This window comes from Dermacentor silvarum, chromosome 1, assembly GCF_013339745.2.
Source record: "Dermacentor silvarum isolate Dsil-2018 chromosome 1, BIME_Dsil_1.4, whole genome shotgun sequence".
In the NCBI taxonomy this organism is placed as follows: Eukaryota; Metazoa; Arthropoda; class Arachnida; order Ixodida; family Ixodidae; genus Dermacentor; species Dermacentor silvarum.
In genome coordinates, this window is record NC_051154.1 from 140,919,548 (window position 1) to 140,943,674 (window position 24,127).

Consider the following 24,127-nt stretch of genomic DNA (forward strand, 5'->3'; position numbering starts at 1 on the left):
AAAAGAAATAAAAGCAGGTAGCTGAAAATGAAAGAAAAGGACAAGCGAAGGTCACAGATGATGTGGCAAGTTGGACTACCCAATATCCGAGTGTGTTTTTGGCGAACGCCGCGTGGGCCAAGCTTTCAATGAGCAAGGTCGGTCAAAATTGGTTATTGGTATTCTCGTAATTTTTGTATTCGCGCGATAATTATGATCATGATGCTAACTGCTAGAATAAACGGCGAAAATTTATGCGGTTTTAAAAGCTAATGAACGGTCATACGTTTTCATAATTAAGAACTTATGGACCTGAAGGAACAGTGCTTTTTACTTGCATTGATTTTTGCAGCTTCGCTATCTAAAGGCCAAACTTCTCTCGGCGGGAAAGTTGAGCGAAGCGGTCAATGACTTCGGACACTTTGAAGCCGACGTCTCTGTGGCTGTATAGAAGCGCCAGCCTAACCTTGCGTTCCACAGACATTGTCGAGCGCAAGTAGTTTTTTAGTAAACTCTTGTAAAAAAAATATTCTCTCTGCGCTGGCAGTGGTCACTGGAAGGGTGACTAGAAGCTGCAGCAGTATTTACACATTTACATAGAACGTGCTGTCGCAATGAGAGATGGGCATCTATTCCGGTGCTAAAACTTAAAACACTCCCTTGATGTCATTGGCATACTTGGTACCTTGCAGAAACAGTAGGCTGTTCGATTCCAGCGAAGTCCGTCGTTTCGTCAGGAAGTATGGAGAAGCAGCCTGCTTTTGAATCTAGGCTTTCTTTGATAATGTCACCACAAATTTCTATAATTTGGTTTTGTGCGTCTGGGCTTAAACACGAGGCATTACTGGGGCACCTTTCCAAATGGTTCTTCAGATATGTATCTCCACAATCAGCTCGCATGCGAAGAAGCACTCTGAAAATGCCTGTATTTTCAGCAGGGGCGTTGCTTAAATCCACAGGGCCCCTGTCCCCGTGGCCACGGAGAGCCAGACGTTGCCGCCCTCAAAAAACAAAAAAAAAAATTATCAATAATAGGTCGTTTACTTTCTTCTGTTTTCTCATATTTTACTTTGCCTGCCCTGGTCCAGCTGATCAATCACATTCTGCACGCTTCCTGAAAATGTTTGGAGAAAATTATCAGCTGCTAGCTGACAGTCATGGTGATATTTAGTATTTTCGTGTGTGTGGGAGATTGCGAGCGCGCGCTTCCATTTATGGAACGGCTTGGACACGAGCGTTCCAGTGCGCGCATGTTGGCCCAAGTTTGTAAGAACATTAACCCCATAAAGTTCTAGAATTGAAAATCTTTTAAAGCATGCCTTTGGAAATGTCAGCGCACCTTTGGCGTCAAAAGTTTATGAGAACTTTATACCCATAAAGTTTCGTAATTGAAATCCATGCGCTCCGTACATTCCGCGGCCGCTGCGAGATGCCGCAACGCGCCCGCTCGCTATCGAAAAGCCGTTGAAAGTTGGCGCTCGGATGGGGCTCCTTGCGTTACGTGACTCCAGGTGCAAGGGCGTTGTCACGAAATCCAGCCCGAGTTCGCAATGTTCGTGCCAAAATGTATTTTCGAGCGTGAAAAAGACATTGTCGACAAAATCCAGAATGATTGCCGGCGTCGGTGGTAGTTTTGGTCGGTGGTGCATGCCCGCACGAAAAAATTTCGGGGGGGGGCTGAAGCCCCATCAGCCCCCCCCCCCCCCCTGGCTACGCGCCCGATATGTATATATTTATATATATATATATATATGCATACATGGGTGGGGTTCGGAAAGCTGGTCAGGCCCCACCCCCCCCCTGGAAAAATGAAAACTTTCCGCCTATGGGTCACAACCATATAAAGCCAACATATGAAGAAGCCAAGGAAAGCATAGTGGAAGAGTTTTGTAGTTTTAACCCTTTCAGTCGCTACTTTCCCCACATTTCTTGCATCTTCACAATCATAGAAAGTGTATAGCTGCAGAAAAGATTAACAACTTTGTGGGGATGCGCGACTCCCACGCGTTCCCTGATGTTGTTTTCCCCTCATAGCTCGCGTCTCCTGTAATCCAGCTTCTCCGTGTGGCTAAGCGCCGGCGGTGGTCGTAGTGGTTGCGGTGCATTGCGAGAGATGGCGCGAGTGTCGCGATGCTAACGCCACCGAACGGGGGCGTGACTTGGGAGCAAAAGGTCAAAGGCGCTTCCTTTTTGGTTTGGGATCGACGATGAACACGCACGAACGCTTCGCGTGTGTGCCGGCCCGCTTCGCGGGACCATCTCACAAGGCTAGGAGCAGGACATTGGTATGGACTAACACGGATCGTTCGAACATGCCACTGTTCGCGTGACCGTACACGTGAATGACAAGGCGATGGTGTCATAGCATGGGGCGAACATATTCGCTCGCTATCCGGTCGCGGTGAGTCGGACTTCCTTGATTTGTCGCGTGCCCATGTGATTGTTCTATGCTTAGTAATTCGGCTAGCATGCATTAGTGTATGAAAGGTGCAATAAGTGCCCTTTTGACTTTTTGCACTACTGTGTTGTCATTCCTTTGACCCAAGAGCACGTGTGAGACCCCACAACTTTAGAATTCTTTAGTGAGTTTTGTCACATTTACAGAATGTGGACTCCATGCGAAAACTCACTACAGGAACTTCAAGTAGGATAAAATAACTATTTTGTTTATGGAAAAACTTGAAAAGCACTTATCCAGCAGCTTGAAAATTATGCCTGGTGCATGACATTGTGAAAACAATGAAAGAAGTGAACCCGCTACATACAGTTACATACTGACACCAAGCAAAACACCCAACCGTCTACCTTCCCACTCATTTTACTAAAACATTTTGCACATGTTATCCTAAATTGCAGCACAATTCCAATTGTAAGTGTTTCAAGGTATATGCGACACATTTAAAATATTACTTTCATCAGTGCTTTTGCTGTTGATGCACTATCTTGGTGTACACAATTGTGTATACAGTGTCTGAAAGGGTTAATGTAAGTGTAGAAATAATAAGCTATAGGGAAATAAAAGTGGACGAAAAAACAACCTGCTGCCGGTGGGAGCTGAATCCACAACCTCCGCATTACATGTGCATTGCACTGCTAATTGTGCTACAGCAGTGGCTGTTACCAAATCCACAACCCTCAATCTCCACAACACACGTGTGATGTGGAGGTTGTGGGTACGGCTCCTACCGGCATCAAGTTGTTCTTTTGCCCTCTCATTTCCCTTTAGCTTATCATTTCTACACTTCAGTGAAAACTACAAATAACTTTCCCAATGCTTTCCTTGGCTACATTAAGTGTTTGCTTCATATGGTTGTAACTAACAAAAATCGCACCCCTCGGTTCCCTTTCTTCTAAGGAAGATGATGCTTTATACGATCACATAGTGAAATATAGCTATGTTCATAGAAGCCATGAGATGGACTTGCAGTGTGGACATTTCTTGAAGAGTTAAACAAATAGTACTTTAGCAGCAGTAGAGTGGATTTACACATTCAGCAATTAACAAATGGAGTACCATGTTGCACAACAAGTAAGCTGCCAGTCACAATGCAGTTCTATGTTTGGTCTCAGAATATTTCAAGATTTACAGTGAGCAACCTGTCAAGAAAACAATCTTCGTAGCTTCTCATTGAAATGGCAATTGCAGCAGCAGCTACTTGCCAGTGCCTACCAAATTTATTAATGTAGCTTGTGATAATATAGTATGAAATGGGAAGTGCAACCAACTCAAGCAAATTTGCCTGAAAGAGGGGCCCGGTCTGAAGCACAACATAAGCAGAAATGAAGGCAAATGTATGGATTGGGATGTGTGCGGCATATGCTGCTTCCAAGTTATTTTGGGGGGCAAGTGACAACGTCTCTTTTCAATTTGTTTTACTTTCTTACGCTAGTCTCTCATGGGAGCTTGCCACTCAGGCTACACGTGGGAAATGTTAGCCGTGTGATTGCACTGTTGAACTGCATATTGTTTTCTATATTTATAGAATCATTTTAAAAAATGAGAATATACAATAATTAATCTTTGTTGTTCAAGAGTTGCTTTTCCTGTTGAAAAAATGCCTTAGTTGAAGTGAATTGAAGAAATTAGCATCTACAGTTCTTTCAATACAGCAATGAAAACATTTTCCATGAATTGTTATCTTACAATCCGATCTCACTGGTTTGGTCTTGCTTTAGTAGTTGTAGGCAAAAATTGTGCCTTAACTACAAATCTTAGAACACTGAGTTTACCTTTTTTTTCTCCATGCTTGAATTTTTCTCTAGCAGCCATTATTTGAATATTTATTTCCTAAAATATATTTATTCCTTGGTGAGCATTCTTTTGTGAGTGTGGTGCATTGGTAATTTGTGGCCTGTCTCAAGCAAACCTTGTCATAGCTCTTGTCAGTCTTATGCTATATTTTTTGTTAATTCGTAAATTAGTGTTGTTGTTGTCATGACTGCTGAATTCTTCACTACAGAAGAATTCAGAAGAAATTTTGTCAATTTGATTGCATACATATAGTAGTAACGTTTGTGGACATTGATTGGGCTCATACACAGTGTTTCAATACTTATGTAATGAGCTTCAAGTTGCATTTTCACAGGTGCTGGTTCCTTGGCTCAATTCCAAACAGGAGTTTGAGAGAGAGCGCTGCTTGAACTCTATCTGGGAACTTATGATGCTTTACAGCAGTCACATAGAGTCTGGGGTAAGTTGTGCAAGACAGACGGCTGAAAATACCAGTCTCTTATTATCTAGCTTCTTTCTTCATTGGCAAAGTAGTGAAAAACTTAAATGAGGCTATTTAGAACATCATCTTGTCTATTTCAAGTGCACTCAGGACCACCAGGTTGGTCCTTTCCTTGCACACCACTCTGTATTTTTAATTCTGCACAGGATAAGCCTGCATTGGCATTTCTCTGAAAACATAGTGCTTGCCTTACCCTCTCTTTTTTTCTCTCCTTCCTGCCCTGTGCCAATATGTATTGAGTATGATGCAAGGGAAGGGCAAATTTATTGGTGCAAGGAGATTACTTCAGACACTGTTTTCAGCAGCATGGTCCACGATGTGGCCTTTGTCCACTGCAATAGACTGACTGGTGCGCACATCAGGAGGTTGCAATATTTTTGTCGCCACCACCTCCAGTGGCCTTGACATCACTTGTGGCTAGAAGCCACTCTGCACTTTTTTGCACATTTTGAATTGGTCACATAAAAGGACGGCATAATATTTGCTTCCTTCTGGGCAGAGTTGACTCTTATGCTGCGATTGGCAGGTCAGCAGCTATCTGTAAAGAAAAAAAATGTAAATAAAAACAATACAATCAAGCCTCGTTAATACGTACCCACTCAGTGTGTAATTGCGGTTTAAACGTAGTCGCGAAGATTCCCCCACCCAGGCCCCATTGAACCCCATGTATTGGCTGACCGCTTAAGCCGTAGTCACTCATTGCCCACCAAACGGTTAGTGCGTACTATTTTTCTTTCTTATCTACACGCACAGGCATAAAATTGGCAAAATCTCGTGTGCGCAGACGTTCGATTCTCGAGTTGCGACGCCCGAACGACAGCCGCCAGTGAAAGTGAACTTAAAACATGGCCACCATGACTTATTTCATGCTCAAAAGCATGGCCTTGGAGATTAGCTCCCGGTAACGCGAAACAGCTGCTGGTAGGGGGTGCGAATTCGCTGTCGCCGTAACCGCGCAAAAACACATTTTATTGCGAAGCACATTTCAGCCGTCAACGTGGGCGTCGCTTTGAGGTTCCGTATAAAATCCAAAGACTCCAAACACGGCAACATCGTCGCCGCGCGAGGGTCAGCCGACTCAATCTTGCGCGAGCGAGGCACGGCGGGGAAGGCGAGAAAGGGAGGAGTTAACTTCGGCGGCGGCGGCCGTATCGTGAAAGTGATCTGCGACGTGGAAAAAGTGCGCGCCCGCGCGGGCCTTATCTTCGAAGCGATCTGCAGACAAAATGCAACTAGTGCCGGTAGCTTCATATGCGCTGCGCTTTCGACGTCTAGTTCGCGTTGAAGTGAGAGACAGCATGCTCGCTGCTGCTGCCACACCTCCTGACTCCAGCGTTTTTTAGAGTAAATTTCTGCGATCATCGAGTGAGACGTGTTCATGTTTACCTGTGCACGCATTACACCGTGCTTGTTAGTTTAGTTAGTAAGCGACCCACCGTGGTTGCTCAGTGGCTATGGTGCTGGGCTGCTGAGCACGAGGTTGTGGGATCGAATCCCGGCTACGGCGGCTGCATTTCGATGGGGGCGAAATGCGAAAACACCCGAGTACTTAGATTTAGGTGCACGTTAAAGAACCCCAGGTGGTTGAAATTTCCAGAGTCCCCTACTACGGCGTGCCTCATAATCAGATCATGGTTTTGGCACGTAAAACACCATAATTTAGTTAGTAGGCGGGGCCTCATGGACAAACTGGCTCGCGGCCTTATTGAGTTGGAAGATGCCGTCGTCACAGCAAGGCCGCCACGGCTGCAAGTGAAGATTACTGATTTTTGCTGCCTACCTGCAAATAAAGCCTGTCTGAGTGCGTGTATTTGAGAGCATTGTGATGTAGTTCTCTTTCGGCCGGTAAGTAGCCGCTAAACTGGCATTGGCGGTTAATTCGTACATCATTTAGTGCGTACCTAAACGTCGTTCCCGGCCGATTACGTATTAACGAGGTTTGACTGTATATTGTACTGGTACTTATTTAAAGTGGGTTTTACCTCTGAAAGTGAAAGTGAAAAACTCAAGTCGCTGATGGAAACAATAATGGTAGTCAATGAAACACAACTCATTTAGCACATTAATTTCATTTTGTGACATTTTGTGACATTTTGCAGCCAGGAGTCACCTAAGGAAACTGAATATTAAGACACTGTGTACATGGGCCTTAACTTGGTTCTTTCATTTATGTCTCTTGGTTCAAGTTGGGGGTCTTAAACTCAACTAGAGCACTGGGCTGCACATATAGCTTACCATTCCCTATGTATAAGCTGCACTGTGGCATTTTGGGGGAGAGGAGAGTTTATCAAGGCTTGAGCATTTTTATAAAGGGGCTTGGGGTGGTGGAGCACAAAAAGGGCCACGGGAGCTCACGGGCTTGGTGTGTAAGATGTGTGGTTTAGATGAAACTTGCCGAGTGTTCAATGCTGCAGTTTATCTGCCAGGAACTTTGCAGATACATCGAGAGAAAAGAAACATTTGATTGTTACTTTGTTTATAGCCAGTTAATTATGCATTTAACGATTTTAATAAAACATTTTCTGTTGCCTAGGTGTTTCGGATCTTCAATTGTTTTGGCTTTGTCCTCGGTGCTCTTGTGCCTCGTTGCACTGACTCCAGCATCTCCATTCGCAACACAGCTCTGACCTGTATTCACCTGTCTCTTGAGATTAACAACAAGAGCCAAAGTATGTTGATTTCAGATGTATTCTTAGGAGGCATATTTAATTTTAACATTGCCATCATTCCCATATATTGGTACACTGATGCCTTCGTAGCCACCCTTGCCCATGACATCTTACTTTGAGCCTGCTCCTTGCTAGGAGTGGCAGGGTTGGCCCGCGATGTTTGCACTGTTGTGCCTGTGAATAAATGGAGCTTTTTAAAACTGTAACCCTGGCCAAAAGAACTCTTGAGTGCAGAATTCTTGAAAAGAAACCTCATTATAGTCTACACATCCACACAGATATGGAAAAGTGTGTAATTTACAGGTGCCCACAAAATAACTTGGAACGCCAGATCGGTGGCTGCTCGTCGGCGGAGCACACCCGCGGAAAAATACAGCCTTGGTCTGCGCGTGCGTGGCATCCCTAGCAAGCAAGCCTCGCTCCCTAGTGCATCTAGATAAGCGTTGCCTTGCGTCAAAAAACTTGCACTTTGTCCCTCTTAGCGCTGCGACAACACATCTGGGAGAAGAGGGGAATCGGGGCCTGTAGGCTACAGCATGCTTGCACGCTATGCAACGTATTCTCTAAACGCACACATAATCGTTATGGCGTATTCTCGTCAGAATCTGCATTCATTTTAAGAGATAGTCATGCTTTCTGGATAGCTTGCGGGGATGGCATCCATCAGCATTTATCACTGAGTGGTGACCAATGAGTTCACCATGCTCTACTTTTAATTATACCTAATGTCTTGCATATCTCAGTTGATTATTTCCCCTAAAGAAACTATGAATTCATAGCTTATCTTTCATGTGGGCGAGCGCCACGACTCACCTATAATAGCACTCGAACGCACTTTTCAACCTGATTATCGTGTTGTGCAATGTATTTTAGTCCTAGTTCAATTATATTCCAAGACGCATTTACTACTTGGGAATAAGATCAGAACTTCGACTGTAACATGCCGGCTCCTTTAACAAGGATGACTGCGTGCAGTAATAAGTGTCCAAAATGACATCAGACGGCGTATTCCAGCACGCCAATTTCATGCACAGGTATTAATTTCTTGCATGCGGCACTATAATAAAGGTGTCTTCAATGCTTCGCAGTCGCAATGTGTGCTACTTATTTACGAAATCTGGCCGCTTCGCTGCACTTTTAGTAGGGAGTGTACTCTAACGTTTGATCGCATGTCTGCGTTGGCTGGCACAAACATTCAATTTTTTTTTCAGTGTGGTGATACGTTGCGGATCATGGGGATGTTCAGCTGTGCGAGTTAAATGCGTATGAAAAAAAAAAACATGCAGTGAGGTCCCATATCGATTGCTAAGACGACTTTGACAGAGAAAGCTTTAATGCGTTGACGTCATTTCATTTGCAATTGGTTGCTTATTTTGGTTAAGCAATTAAATAACTATTAATTGGTCGTAATTCGACATATTATTTTCTTACTTGCTGTTACGGAGTCTTGAATTGATCCTAATTAGTATGTACTACTTATTGGAAGTTCTAATTAGTTTTAATTTCGTGTGACCAGTCTTATCATGGTATCGAATTGAATTTAAGTAGTTTCTACTACTGTTCTCAACCCTTCATTACTTTTAATTATTCGTAAGTACCCTTAGTTACTTCGTAATTCACTTTAGCATGCTTTAATAAAGGTGTCGTATGATGTCCGCGTATTGGTCGGGTTAATTACCCTAATTACTTTTAATTAGTAATTGTGACTTGAATGACCCTTAATTACATTTAGCTACTTGGTGATTAATGCACTTTTACATGCTTTATTGAACAGTAGAGCTGTAGTAGGCCGCTTTCTGATTTTTGCTGCTGCAAGTGTTGTCCACAATGGTCACATTCCACGACTAATGAGCCAGTTAAGCCTTTCACTTTAAAAGGCGCCGATGCACATCAGCGGGCACGCACGAGCGCTTATGCTCCATCGATGCACACGCAGGCACACAGCGATTTAGAGACCGCATTCGCACAGCCCTCCTGTGACAACGCTAAGAGGCACCCAGCGCTGTTCATTTGGAGCAAGGCACTGGGGAGCGAGGCAAGCTTGCTAGGGAGACCGCGCATGCGCAGACCCTGGCAGTACTTTTTCACCGGCGAACTCTGCCAACGAGCGGTCACAGGTCCGGCGTTCCGAGTTATTTTGTGGGCAGCTGTACATCCATAAAATCTAAGGTGAATGCTTAAGCTGCAAGAATATGCCACCTTGTTGTGATTTTTTGTGGTTGGGTGTACCAATGATCAGATCAAATTCTCTCTTCATTTGTCCCGGCATGCCTAGTCCAGTAGTTCAGCAGATCATAATGCATGATAAAATGTGGAAAACTGATAACATATAAAATGTTTAATAGTTTGATATGTCTGAAAAAAATATTTTTTTTTACATGTTTGTATGCAAACATTTCAGGAAACAGTGTAATACTTACTAAGGTTTTGCTGTTTTGGTATCCCTTTTCCATTCTTTCTTTTCATGACATATGTAGGCCTTTCGTCAAAGGAGGACACAGATTTACATGGCGTTGATGATCTTCAGGCAAACATACAGAAGACGGACCCTGAGTCCTTTCACATAATTTCAAAAGAGTTAGCAAAGGTAAGTTTATGTAATGGTTGACGTTAGAACGTGGTGAAAAGAGGTGGATGAAATAGTAAAATTAACTTTTTAATTGACAGCTGTTGAAAGCATGTTGTAACTGCAATAGTAAAAGCCAGACATTATACAGAGCATGCCCAATTGCTGTAAATCCTGATCTTAGCACCAATTTGGAGATGTGTATGGCCAAATGCATTGCTATTACAATTAGCATTTTAATGTAAATAGCATTATTTGCCTACTTCAGCCGTTTTGAGCCTATCCATCTGTCTAGACTCCTACGCTGACCAAGTGGCCCAAGTTGCGTACTTGCTTCGGTCACTAGGTATGTGCTACTGGTCGTGATGTCATCGTGGTCCTTCCATTCCAGCTTTGTGATCTTACTCCAGGGGTGGGACTACTGCGCCAAATGCGCCATTTTGCAGATTCCTGCGCCAAACTTGAAAAATTGACCAAAATTGCGCTGCGCCAGAACGGCTTCGGCATGTGTGTTCTGGCAGTGGCCACGGACAGCGAGCGGATCCGTTCTCCGAAAAAGAGTGCGGCTTATCACATTCCGCAGACCACGCGACGGTGCCTCCCTCACAGTTTCTGGTGATTTTCGCGCTTATAACATTGGACTTTTCGGCGCTTCCGGCAAGTGGCTGGCGTGCGCGCGGCCACTCCTGGCTGTTGTCGCTGCTGTCGGAACGGCCAGGGCGGCTGTGTTTAGAGGGTACTAGATTGCGGTTGATTGGGCCGTGCGTCACGGCGCTCCCTAGTTGAGGCGCAAAACAATGAAAAGTAGCCTGAGAGCACTGCGAGCGAACTAGATATTGTTACGGGGAGAATATATATACAATGGATATATTTGCAAGGTAAGGCGCACAACGCTACAGCAATTGTTCAGGAGAGCACGTGCACACCAGAAAGCCACGCCGTCGTCGTCGTCATCGTCCAAGCACCGACCACAGAATCGCCGCTCATGACATTGCCCGCCGGCAGCAGAAGCACCGTCCCGGTGCAATTAGGGCCCGGGCCGAGAGTGGTACGGTTTAAGGCGCAAGACATGGACTGTGTCACTCGCGATTGTTGCGGAGGCCGACTTAGGATTTAGCAGAGCGATTTCATAGGTCACATTAGTGACTTTGTGTACGACGCGGTAAGGGCCAGCATAACGGGAGAGGAGTTTTTCGCATAGGCCAACGCGACGTGACGGGAACCACAGCAAGACGAGCGATCCTGGAGGGAAATTCACCTCCTGGTGTCGGCGGTCATAGAGACATTTTTGACTGACCTGTGAAGCCGACAAGCGATCGCGGGCAACCTGACGGTCGATGTCAGCACGGGCAAGAGCATCACGAGCATAGGCAGAGGATGTGTCTGCGTGAATATGAAGTATGGTGTCCATAGGCAATGGTGGGTCGTAGGCGAATAGATAAAAAGGTGAGTAGCCAGCTGTGTCGTGACGAGAAGAGTTGTAGACGAAGGTCACAAAAGGCAAGTTAATGTCCCAGTCACGGTGGTCCTCAGACACGTACATAGCAAGCATATCTGTGAGAGTACGGTTGAGGCGTTCAGTAAGGCCGTTTGTCTGTGGATGGTACGCAGTGGTGAGCTTGTGATTGGTCGAGCAAGAACGAAGAATGTCGTCGACTACGATAGGGAGGCGCGTGCTGCAGCGGGTTCAGCAGGCGGGCGTCTCTATCCACAGGGCCAGTATACTGTAAAAATATTCAAATCTGTTTTTATGCCCATATGGGCGAGGCCTGAGCCATTTTGACATATCGCAAAGGGCTAATGGCAGATTTGGAATAAAAACGTTGCAGTTTCACCCAAACAGCAAGGCATCGATTGCAATAGCACATTAGTGGACAGCTATATGAAGTAAGGATAGGAGTTTTATCAGCCGTATAAACTTGTAAACATTGGCTTACTATCTTAATTAACAAGCATGGTGTCACGCACGCACAAGCAAACCTGAACACATATCACTCGATGACTGCGGAAACTCTCTGTCTAAACGCTGGAGTGAGGAAGCGTGGTAGCAGCAGTGAATGAATTGACCTTCACGCTGCCTCTCGCTTCAACGCGAACTAAGCGGCGAAAACACAATGCGCACGAAGCTATGAGCACTCGCACTCTGTCCCCATCGCAGACCGCTTTCAAGATAGGGCCCGTGCTGTCGCGCCATATGCAGCATCTGCCGAAGCATCCCCCCCTCGCCCTCTTTCTATTCCCCATACGGTGCCTTGCGCACGACCAAACGACTGTGCGCTTCCTCCCCGCTTTCCTCCCTTGCGTGCGCGAGATTGAGCTGCCATCGTCGGCTCACCCTCGCACAATTTCACTTGCACATATAGCATAGGTGCACGGTGACGATGTTATCGCCCTTGGACTTTATATGGAACATCATGGCGACGACGACGGCAGAGATGCGCCTTCAAAGGGGGGCTGACGACGTTTATTGAGAGCAGCTGGGCTCTGGAGAAAACAGCGGCGAGAGCGAACTATTGAGTGGGGCGGTTAGCATGCACACTTCTTTCTTCTTGTGCCTCTGCACTTGCCCTGTTCCCACTACTACAGGTGACATTTCCCCCCATCCTCGGAAAGAGCATCAGCTCGATGCTCAAGAAGTGGTGTGGGAAAGGAAGAAAAAAGAAAGAAAACGCTCTCAATGAAGATGCTCGCACACAAAATACAGTGAGAGCTACAGCAGCATAGCTAGAAACAATTCTCTACCTCTCTAGAAACAGAGGTAAGCGCATTAGGTGCAAATGGCAGCGTAAAAGTCACAAACGTGCAACGTAGGGCTTCATGTGTACGACGTGAACTATGTCAGGGCTAGGTGGTTGTCTACGCCGTGTTTGTGCCGCACTGTCTGGAACGACTTCATAGTTCAAGTCACTAATGCGGCGCAGCACTTTGTATGGGCCAAAACACCGGCTGCGCAACTTTTCACAAAGGCCACGGTGGCGAACAGGGGTCCACACCAACACTTGGTCTCCGGGATTGTAGAGCACTTGCCGGTGACAGGTGTTATAGCGCCGTGCACCTGCGTGTTGCTGCTCACCGATGTGCAGCCGCGCGAGCTGGCGAGCCTCCTCAGCGCACTGAGCAAATTCTTCGGTGTCAGTAGTTAGGTGCTCGGCGTCGTGGCACGGAAGCATAGCGTCCAGCATCGTCTGTACTTCGTGGCCGTAGACAAGGCAAAATTGTGTGAAGCGCATTGTTTCTTGTATGGCGGTATTACATGCGAAGGTCACATGCAGAATACGATCCCATGTTTTGTGTTGGATGTCGATCTACATAGAGATCATGTCTGTTATGGTCTTGTTTAATCGCTTCGTAAGGTCGTTGGACTGCGGATGGTAAGCGGTCGTCTTTCGATGCCTGGTGTTGCTTAGTTGAAAAATTTCGTCCATGAGCTGTGCCATGAACGCCGTTCCTCTGTCTGTGATTACAGTGGATGGGGCACCATGACGCCATACATTATCACACATGAAGAAGTGCACTACCTCAGAAGCCGTGGCTCGTGGGAGCACCTCTGTCTCGGCATAGCGGGTTAAATAGTCAGTGGCAACAATCACCCACTTGTTGCCGTCGGTTGACAGAGGAAAAGGCCCAAGAATGTCCAAGCCGACTTGGTCGAATGGCTTATGGGGTGGTTTGATGGGTTGCAATAACCTGGCGGGCTTCAGGGGTGGTAACTTTCGTCGCTGACATTCACGGCAGCCTTTAACATACTGTTAGACGCTTGCCGAAAGCCCGGGCCAGTAATACATCTCGCGCACTCTAGCAAGCGTTCGTGAGGAGCCGAGGTGGCCAGATGTGGGCTCGTCATGGCAAGCGAAAATAAGAATATCGTCCCGCAAGTCTTTGGGAACTACCAGAAGGTAGGCTCAGTCATTCGGGCGGGCATTCTTCTTGTACAGCACATTGTGTCGTAGACAGAAGGACGTCAAGACGCGACAGAGGTGGTGTGGTATGGTTGTTTGACGGCCCTCTAAGTGGTCGATGAGAGGTCGAATTTCAGCGTCGTCATGCTGCATCTGACCAAGTCCGACGTAGTAAGGGCGCCCAGGAAGCCGTCGTCGTCCTCTGACTGTCGACTGACAGATTCGGCGGGAGCACGCGACAACGTGTCGGCGTCTTCGTGCTTGCGGCCAGACTTATAAACTATAGTGACGTCAAATTCCTGTAGCTGCAAGCTCCACCGTGCCAGCCGTCCTGAAGGATCGCGTATGTTCGCCAACCAACATAGAGCATGGTGGTCTGTCACCACTTTGAAGGGACGGCCGTAGAGATAAGGGCGAAACTTTGTGATCGCCCAGACGACCGCGAGACACTCTTTTTCTGTAATAGAGTAGTTCGCCTCGGCACGGGACAGCGAACGGCGAGCATAAGCTATTACTCTTTTAATGCCGTCTTGACATTGGACGAGTACTGCGCCAAGGCCGATGTTACTGGTGTCAGTATGCACCTCGGTGTCAGCCTCTTCGTCGAAATGTGCCAGGACGGGTGCTCACTGCATGCGTTGTCGTAGTTCAGCGAAGGCCACCTGTTGCTCATTCGTCCAGGCAAATGGCTTGTCATACCTGGTAAGGCGAGTCAGGGGGTCCGCAATCTTCGAGAAGTTGTCAATGAAGAGGCGATAATACGCACACAAGCCTAGGAAGCGTCGGACGGCCTTGTCGGCAGGAGGGGGAAAAGCTGCTACAGTGGCAAACTTGTCAGGATTGGGTCGAACTCCTTTGGCACTTACTACGTGTCCGAGAAACTGGAGCTCTTCATAACCGAAGTGGCGCTTTTCTGGTTTAAGCGTGAGATCAGCCGATCGGAGCGCTTCTAGCACATGCCGCAGGCGATAAAGATGTTGTTCAAATGTTCCAGAAAAGACAACTATACGTCGTCAAGATACACAAGGCAAGTCTGCCAGTTCGATCCAGCGAGGACAGTATCCATGATTCGCTGGAATGTTGCTGGGGCTGACTACAAACCGAAAGGGAGCAGTCGAAATTCGTAAAGGCCGTCAGGAGTCACAAAGGCAGTTTTTTCGCGGCCTCGTTCGTCTACCTCAATCTGCCAGTATCCACTTTTCAAATCGAGTGACGAAAAATACTGGGCACGCCGCAGTCTATCTAACGAGTCGTCGATACGTGGCAGTGGGTACACATCCTTTTCAGTTACGTTGTTGAGCTTCCAGGATGTCGACGCAAAACCGTGGCGTTCTGTCTTTCTTTTTGACAAGAACGACTGGAGACGTCCATGATCTGTTGGAGGGTTAGATCACGCCGTGGTCAAGCATCTCTTGTACTTGCGTACGAATCGCTTCACGTTTTTTTGCTGACACGCGGTAGGGCTGCTGGCATATCGGCCGTGCGTCGTCGCATGTGATGATCCTGTGCCTTGTAACTGAAGTCTGGCGTACCTTAGACGAGCTTGCGAAGCATGCCCTGAATTCAAGCAAGAGCTCGTGCAGTGCTGCCCGCTTGTCGTTAGATAACTCTGAATTAATGTCGACGTTGCCCAGTGACTTGTCAGCCATCCTCACTGGTTCAGGGGCAAAACATTCAGCAACATGTGTATTTCTTCAGCAAACGCTATCGAACTACCGCGAAAGAGGTGTCGATGCTCGTTACTAAAGTTGGTGACTAGCAACTTAGATCGGCCGTCACGAAGCTGTAGCACACTCCTGGCCACACAAACACCTTGTGTCAGTAGATGCGCTAAGTTAATTTCTGCGACCACTCACCTTCGCGCATTCCACTGCACATCACTTCGACTAGAACACTGGCTCATGGAGGAAGCGTAACACTTTCGGCGGAAACACGAAGCGCGTCGTCACGTTTTTTATCGTCGTTTGTGTCGATTGCTTGGTCGGCTGAGAAGGTGACTACACCGCCCCGTAAGTCAATAACAGCGTCGTATTCCTGCAGGAAGTAAACTCTGAGAATGACGTCGCGGGAGCATTCGCATAGGACAAGGCAACTCGCCACGAATGTCGATCCTCGAATCCGAACTCTTGTCATGCAGGTTCCCAGTGGAGTAACGACGTGACTGCCAGCCGTACGAAACTGCGAGCCATACCAATGGTTAATTACTTTCTTTAGAAACGTCGCCATCTTCCCGCTTAATATAGAATAGTCCGCTCCGGTATCCACTAAAGCCCTAACCGCATAACCGTCGATCACCCCCGGTATGTCGAGCGAAAGCCAGTCATTCCGTTCAGCTGCAGTTGATGTCGGACCGGTACCCTTCGTTACTCGCGTCGATCAGAGGTCTTCAGCGCGTCGACTGCCAGCGGCCTAGCCCCCAAAGGTCGCTGTAGTTAGTTTTCCCGGCGGGGACTTCGCGACCGTCCGCTCGAATACTGCTGGGGCGATGGTGAAAATCGCCTTGGCGACAGCGAACGTGACTGCCGCCCGGTAGGCGGTGGCATGCGTTGCTTAGCCAAATAACCTTCAATGTCCCGAGGTCGTTGGCCCAGTTGGGGTGGCGGCGAGTAGGTGGAAAAGCCCCGCAACCCGAGGCGTCGGTATGGGCACTGGTGGTACAAATGATCTGCCTCACCACAGTGGAAGCACAGAGGACGGCGATCCAGAGTGCGCCAAACGTCTGACTTCCGAGGGGACATGCGTCGATCGTCGGCGTAATGTACTGGTTGCTCTTGCGGAAGCACAACCGGAGGAGTGGCATGGGGTAACAGTGGAGGCGTGCGTCGTGCTTCGATGTACGGCACTGGTTGGGCTGGTGGGAGTGCAACCGGATGAGCGGCCTGAACAAACAGCGGCGGGGACGAAGCAGGCTGTCTGAAGACTTCTGCGTAGGTCACACGGTGGCGTATAGAAGGTGCAGGCACGGTGTTAGCAAAAGGAACGGTGGACCGGAGCGCTTGGTGCACTTCATCTCTTATAACACTCGCAATGGAGCTCACCGTGGCTTGTGGGGTGCCGTAAACCTTCAGAGTCTCTTCGCGCACAACGGTGCGGATGAGGTCTCGAAGGTTGTCATTGTGGCTTCCGATGGCCCTGGACATGTCCGTAGTCGCGTTCACTTGCCTCTCGTAAAAGTTAGAGCGCTGCTGAAGCATCTTCTCCATACTGACAACCTCGGATAGAAATTCGGCGACAGTCTTCGGAGGATTGCGCACCAAACCAGTGAAAAGCTGCTCCTTCACCCCTCGCATCAGGTGACGCAACTTCTTGTCTTCGGTCATTCCAGGGTCTGCTCGTCTGAAGTGGTGCGTCATATTGCTCATTCGGCTCGTTCGCGGCGATCAGGACGGGCGTAGGTGTCTAGTAGAATGACGGCGGAACTCGCGCCACGACGTCAGTTGCTCCTCGCGGTTTTGAAACCATGTACGCGCACCGTCCTCCAGGCAAAAGTATACATTCCTACGTTTAGTCGCGTCGTCCCATTAATTGTATTCGGCGACGCGCTCGAAGTCGGTCATCCAGTCTTCGAAGACGTCGACATGGAACGACTTCGGCACTAGTGGATTCCTAAGTGTGTACCGGTTTGTCATTGCACGTTCCATAACTGTTGCGTCGTCCCATTCGTTGTATTCGGCGACGCGCTCGAAGTCGGTCATTCAGTCTTCGAAGACGTCGACATGGAACGACTTCGGCACTAGTGGATTCTTAAGTGTGTACCGGTTTGTCATTGCACGTTCCATAACTGTTGGGGTAGTCTGAAGCGCTGCGGTGTCTTCCGGAGGCAGTCCCCGAATCCTGCGGCTGGTCCGATGGACGGGAGTATCAACTAACACAGGGTTGGTGCTTCCTCTCCCAGGAGGAGTCTGCGGCATGAGTGAGAAGTACCCAGCACCTCCACCACTTTGCCACGTGCCTTCAAAGGGGGGCTGACGATGTTTATTAAGAGCAGCTGGGCTCTGGAGAAAACGGTGGTGAGAGCGAACTATTGAACGGGGCCGTTAGCATGCGCACTTCTTTCTTGTGCCTCTGCGCTTGCCCTGTTCCCACTACTACAGGTGACAATATGATTGCTATCACAATAAAAACAGATTGGAATAGTTTTACGTTATACCAGCCCAGGGTTGATTGCGGCTCTCTGGGTCTGCGGTGATGTATCATGACCCAGAAATTATGTTAACGCATCGATTGGACACATAATTTGAGAACATTTTCCGCTGCCATCATGAACGTCGGCACGGGAGTTCGATTGTAGTTCCACTGATGTTTTTGTCTTTAAAGGAAAACATTCACCATGCCGCTGCTCGACCCACTCTTCCATATTCTAGTATGCTATAGCTACAAAGCGTGCTTCTAGTACGCGCTTTGTATTGGTTTATTCTCTATTTCATCGTGGTTTTGAAGTGCGCTGCCATATTCTATACCACCAAAATTCAGATTGGCCTGCTCCAAACTGCTCTAAAATGAAATTTACTCTACTCCAAACTTCTCCAAAATGGAATTTTGTCTGCGTCAAACTGCTCCAGAACGTTATTTTACTTGCTCCAAAAATTGCTCCAAAATGACTTTGGGCAGTCCTACCCCTGTTCTTCTCATCATACCGTCGTTGTCACACCTACCCTGACTTAGTGGCCTAAGTATGTCTAATAGCTTGGGCCGCTAGGTATGGGCTCGTGGTCGTGATGCTGTCCTGGTGATTGCATCGTCATGATTCCAGTTTTGTCATCTGATTCTTATCATGCCGTCGTTGTGATGCCATTTTCGTCATACACTTGTCCCGCATTCCTTGTCACACTGCCATTGTGATGCCATCATGATCCGACTCTCATGCTGTCGTCATCACGCCATCTACGCCAACCCAGTGGCCCAAGTTTTCTAAGTTTCACCACTAGGTGTGTGCTCGTGGTTGGGATGTTGTCGTGACAGTTGTTATATCGTCAGCATTACAGCATTTTATATCGTCAGCATTACAGCATTTTCATCGAACCCTCGTCGTGCCATCGTCATCACATCATTGTTGTCATACAGTCGTCTTGCATTCGATGTCATACCACCGTCGTGATGCTGTCGTGGTCATTCCGTTGTGGTCACTCCAGCTTCGTTATCCAATTCTCATCATTCATGCCTTCGTCACACCATCTTCGTCACACAGGCTTCGTGATACAGTAGTCATCACAACATTGTTATCATAAAATCCTCACCTCATTATCCTCACGCCACATCGTCATTGTGTCGTCGTCATAGAGTAGTCGCCATGCATTCGTTGTCATACTGTGGTGATGCCGTTGAGGTCATTACATTGTCGTCATCATAACTTCGATACCCGATTGTCATCACGCCATCGTCGTAACACAGTCGTCATACCGTTGTCATCATGCCATCGTTGTCAGGCTGGCATTTCACCATCGTCGTCAAGTCGTCATCATACCACCTTCATCGATCCATCGACGTCATTCCTTGTTCGGCATTCTATTGTAATCATCTTGTGTCATTCAATCATATGCCGTCGTTTTCATGTCATCGTCATCATTGCGTCATCGTCAGGCAGACGCAATCGTGCATATGTTTTCCTACCGTCATCGTCATGCGGTCGTGGTCGTGCTGTTGTCATTTCAAGTTTGTCATCTGGTTGCCGTTATACTGTCATCCAATCATAGTTGCCCTAAAGTCATGTCATTGTCCTCATGTTGTCGTTGTCACGCTGGAATCGTTACACCATCTCATAATTTAAGAATTGACATCTAATTGTTGTCATGCTGTTGTCGTTATACTGCCTTTGTCGTTCTATCGATATCATTCTTTCGTCATTTCATCATCACTGCATTGGTCTCGTACTTTCGGTGTCATGCCACCGTGCTCATGGGTGACCTTGGCAAGTGCTGCTATAGCAAAGTGAGGCGATATCAGAGTATGTGGCATATAGCCGAAGCAACGGAAGTTTCAGAATTACCACTAAACATGTTAAATAAACATTACTTCCGGAATAGGGTCTCTCTCTACACTGCTCGAATGCTATTCACATTACCATCGACAGTCATTGGGAGATGAGTTCTGTTGTTTTTTTTTGTTTTTTTCTAATCTGTGGGGAATGCAGTGTGTGTGTCTCAAAACAGCTTGTGTATGTGTCCCTCAAAACATCAGACATTTCTGAAGATATTACTGAAACCCATTACTAGCCTTTGGCTACGTCTCCAAACAGTTCATGGAAATTCATTGTTCACGTTTATCAAATAAGATTTAATTGTATTGAAAAAAAACACTGAAACGGATTACAATCACTGATTTCTGCCTGTAAGTGCAGTGCCCATGATTTTGGGGAATAAAGAGTCTCTTCTGCATCTTGTTCAGTTCATTATCTATAATATTGAGGGCATGTCCAATTATAATGAACTTCTAATATAGTAAACACATTTTGTGCAGTAGAGGTGTTTGTTGTATTTGGGCTTGATTGTATTAAAATAATTTTCAGTCATATTAAATGTCATTTTGTTTTCCACAGCTGTACTCACTTTCTCTTGGGACACTGACTTCTCAAGGTGCTTGCCTTTTATTTATTTCTTCAAATGGTCAACCTTGACTCACTTTGTTGTTGCTATGTGCTGCACGCAGACACTGGCGAAGAAGGTGCCATCGATTCAGCTTCTTTCATTAGCCGAGACACTCCTTCAAGGTCTCAAGGATCCAGTGTCAAGTAGTTCCTCTGGTGCAGCCCATGTGCTTTCTGGCCTGCTGCAGCTGCGTGGTGCTGAGCTGCGAGCTGAAGTACGCATTGTCTGTTTAAGTATGTTGCTCAAACTGAGAATTAGATGTGAAATTCATGGAGTGCTACACTAGATAACACTGGATAACATTTGAAAAATGTTGAATGCAGTCAAGTTCTGGTAATATGACTTCATATTAATTATCCTCATTCAGAAGTCTAAAATTTATCTATGCCCTCTTTTAAATAATGTTAAAAATGTTTGAAAGATCAAATGTAGAATATTAGGTAATTTTAACTAGGAGGTGTTGCTGATGGTTACATTACAAGCATGACTGGTTCTACTAAAAGGTGTGATCATGCTTCAGTGAGGTTATAAACACATGATACTACCAATCTTGGAGGCCATGCTGGTACCAAAGCTCAGTGTAATGATACGCAGGGCATGGCGTGCATTGTTTCGCATAGACATGGCAGTGCGGCTTCAAGCACAGTAGGAAAGATGAAAGCAAAGGAAAGATCACGAGGGTGTAGCAGGGCAGCATTAACTTCACTTGTAAAAGACGCCTTTGACCCTTTCAGACGCTGTGTACACGATTGTTTATGCCAAGATAAGGCATCAAGAGCAAAAGCGTCAACGAAAGCAATTATATTTAAAATGTGTCGCATACATCTTAAAACACTTCTGATTGGAATTGTGCTGCAAGTTTCAATAATATACGCAAAATGTTTCAGTAAAATAAGTGGGAAGATAGACGGTTGAGTCTTTTAACTTGCTGTCAGTATGTCGTTGTATGTGGCGGGTTAACTTCTTTCATTATTTTTCACAACATTATGCACCATGCTTAGTGTTCAAATGGCTGGCTAGAGGCTTTTCAAGTCTGCTAGACAAGAAATAGTTGATGTTCTCATATCTGATGTTCCAGTAAGCTTTCACATGGAATCCACATTCAGTAAACTTCACAAAACTCACTGAAGAATGTAAAATTCTTAATTTAATCTCCAGCTCCACTCTTTTTATGATTTTGTAGATGTAAGAAATGCAGTGAATGCAAGTTTTTAATCAAGAGAATGAATTGGCACCTTAAAAGGTTACAAACTTTTTGTTTGGAAAGATTTGTGACGTGATGCCCTTTAAAACGACACATTGCATATCTGTTAACAAAAATATCACACCCCATGGATCCCTGTTGATCTCATTCATTGCATAGCGAGGGCCTCAACTTCAGCAGTCTTGATTGGCCAGTTGCCTGCTCCTAAGCTCACTTACTACTACATGATGCTGGCAGTTCAAAGGCTCTCTGAGGCACATCTCCCCTTAATGCAGAAGATGTAGGCTTGAACGACAGAAAGCTGAGTTAGTTGGTAAGGATATCAATAATAGTGGAAGTGCATTTCGTGAGTCAGCCTTCGATTACCTTACATAAGGAAGAGATCAAATGCCTTAACTGTTATCTCACGTAGACCGGCACGTGTACCCGATTTACACGTGGTGCGACCGTTCTAGAGCATGCGCAGATGAGTTTTGTGTCTTTCTTTTTTTGCCTCAGTGCTTCCCTCAGTTGACAGTCAGCGTCCGTGTTGTCCACTTTTCTCCTCTGGTGTCAGTGTCTGCATGCCTTACCTTTCTGTATTATGATGTAGGTTTGGCTCCCACCTGCAGAAGGTTGTCTTTACATCCACTATTATTTCTCTTTACCTTAATATTTCTATGTATCAATTAAACACAACAGTTGATTTCCCCTGTGCTTCCTCTGGCTTCATTGTCTGTTTTCTCCATATGGTTGTAACTATGGCCCTTGGTTCCCCTTATTGTTCCTAACAGCAATGCTGCACCTCAGACTTTCCTTGCGTAATCTTGGACACATTGTCAATTGTAGGTGGTTTCTAATTATTACAAGCAGAGTTTTAAGGTTTTGAAACAAAACATTCTTTCAATATGCATTGCTTATAATTTTCTTTTCTTTTTCCCGGGTTGTTTGCCTAGTTGTAAAACCATTGCTACTGAAATGAGTATTTTCTTGTATTATGTTACAAGTACTTTATGCTTGTGAGCAAGTTAGCCAATCAGTGAGCTTTGTATATTTTGTTGCCTACTGTGTTTCATTAATTGGATAAGTCAAAACTATTTTTTTTTTTTTTTGTGATGCCAAATGTGCCTAACCACCTGGTAGGGCAACTTCAGCATGCCTCACTAGCTAATTCCTTCGTTAAATTGCAATGCAGTCAAACCTTGATATGATTAACATAGATATACATATAACAAATTATGAGATTCGAGATATGCCATTGATATTCAAATTTACTTTGTATAACGAAGTAAGTTTAAAATGTTTCTTGCCAATATCAGCATGTAACAAATATATAGTAACAAATATAGGATCTAACGAAATTTTCATGTCAGATGTGACTTCTTTAAAACAGGTTTGGCTGTATTGCATTTCCTGGTTTTATTTTAATTCAACATTAGCAAGTACATATTTTTATTAAAAGTATGGCTTTTGGTAAGTTTATGCCTGGGCTTTTCTACACCTACAATGCAATTTTAGTTTTTGATACCTTAAAATCGTTACCTAGCACATAAGCATTCAGCGTCTAGCCATGACAAAGAATGCTGGGTCATATGTAGATCCATGCTATGAACCATGACTTCATAGCATGAATTGTTTAATTGTCTACTGTTTTTTTTTTTTTGTAATTGAGCACTATTTGTGCTGTCCTTAATTTTATTGGTTGGAACTTGTGCTGTTCAATGATTTTATACTAGTGCAGACTACTATTAACTCAACTCCTGATAAATATGAAGCATTATTTAATTTGAGCATGTTCAACACCCTAAAACATTCCCACATTTTGTAAACACTTCCTTTAATCTGAACTTAGATAATTTAGACCAATTTTACAACCCTGCCATGGTCAAATTGACTTAAAGGGACTAGCCACCGATTTTTAAGGACCTAGTTTTTTATGGTGCAACGAAATGCTCACCCTCGTTAGTGTTTACACCTGCAGTGGTTACTTCAAAAAGCGCGTGGATAATTTGTAAGCAGAATTTTTCGATCTGCCCCTATAAAAGGTAAGTCCCTCCTCCAGCAACACAGTGAAAGCGAAAGCGACGTCTAGGGAAGAATTACAAATATAAATTCCCGTTTAATGAGAAAAACATGGCTTGTTTTAACCAGTACGATAGGCAGTCTTTCCATCAGCGGGGTTATCTCGATTCATGTTCTGAGCGGTTGTCTCTCTTCAACTGTCGCAGTCCTATCTTGCTCCTTGCTCTTTTACTCTTTCCAATGGGTGCGGGGCTCTGTGGCCATGTGACAGTTTGTTTGCGACCGGTTTGCGAGAGGGTCACGCTGCCAGTGGGGAAGCCATCTGGCTCCTCACATGGGAAGAGAGGAGGAAGGCATCTGCTCTCCACGCTGCCGAGGTGCACTGGGAAAATATAAAATTTCAGAATTCCTCAAGCTTCAGATTCCTAAATCAAACAAAATTACTGTACTGCATCTTCTACTAGCTTTCCGTCACTGTTTTCTCTGCTGCTA

General features: G+C 45.8%; 1 protein-coding gene across 1 annotated transcript in view; it reads left to right on the forward strand.

The window, feature by feature from the left end:
* The window catches only part of LOC119436147 (maestro heat-like repeat-containing protein family member 1), a 267,656-nt gene that overhangs the window by 158,067 nt on the left and 85,462 nt on the right, over positions 1 to 24,127 (forward strand). Inside the window, exons 23-26 of the mRNA XM_037702909.2 lie at positions 4,566 to 4,670; positions 7,246 to 7,381; positions 9,859 to 9,968; positions 20,492 to 20,644. Of these exons, the coding sequence (XP_037558837.1) occupies positions 4,566 to 4,670; positions 7,246 to 7,381; positions 9,859 to 9,968; positions 20,492 to 20,644 (504 nt within the window). The remainder of the gene's footprint in view (positions 1 to 4,565; positions 4,671 to 7,245; positions 7,382 to 9,858; positions 9,969 to 20,491; positions 20,645 to 24,127) is intronic.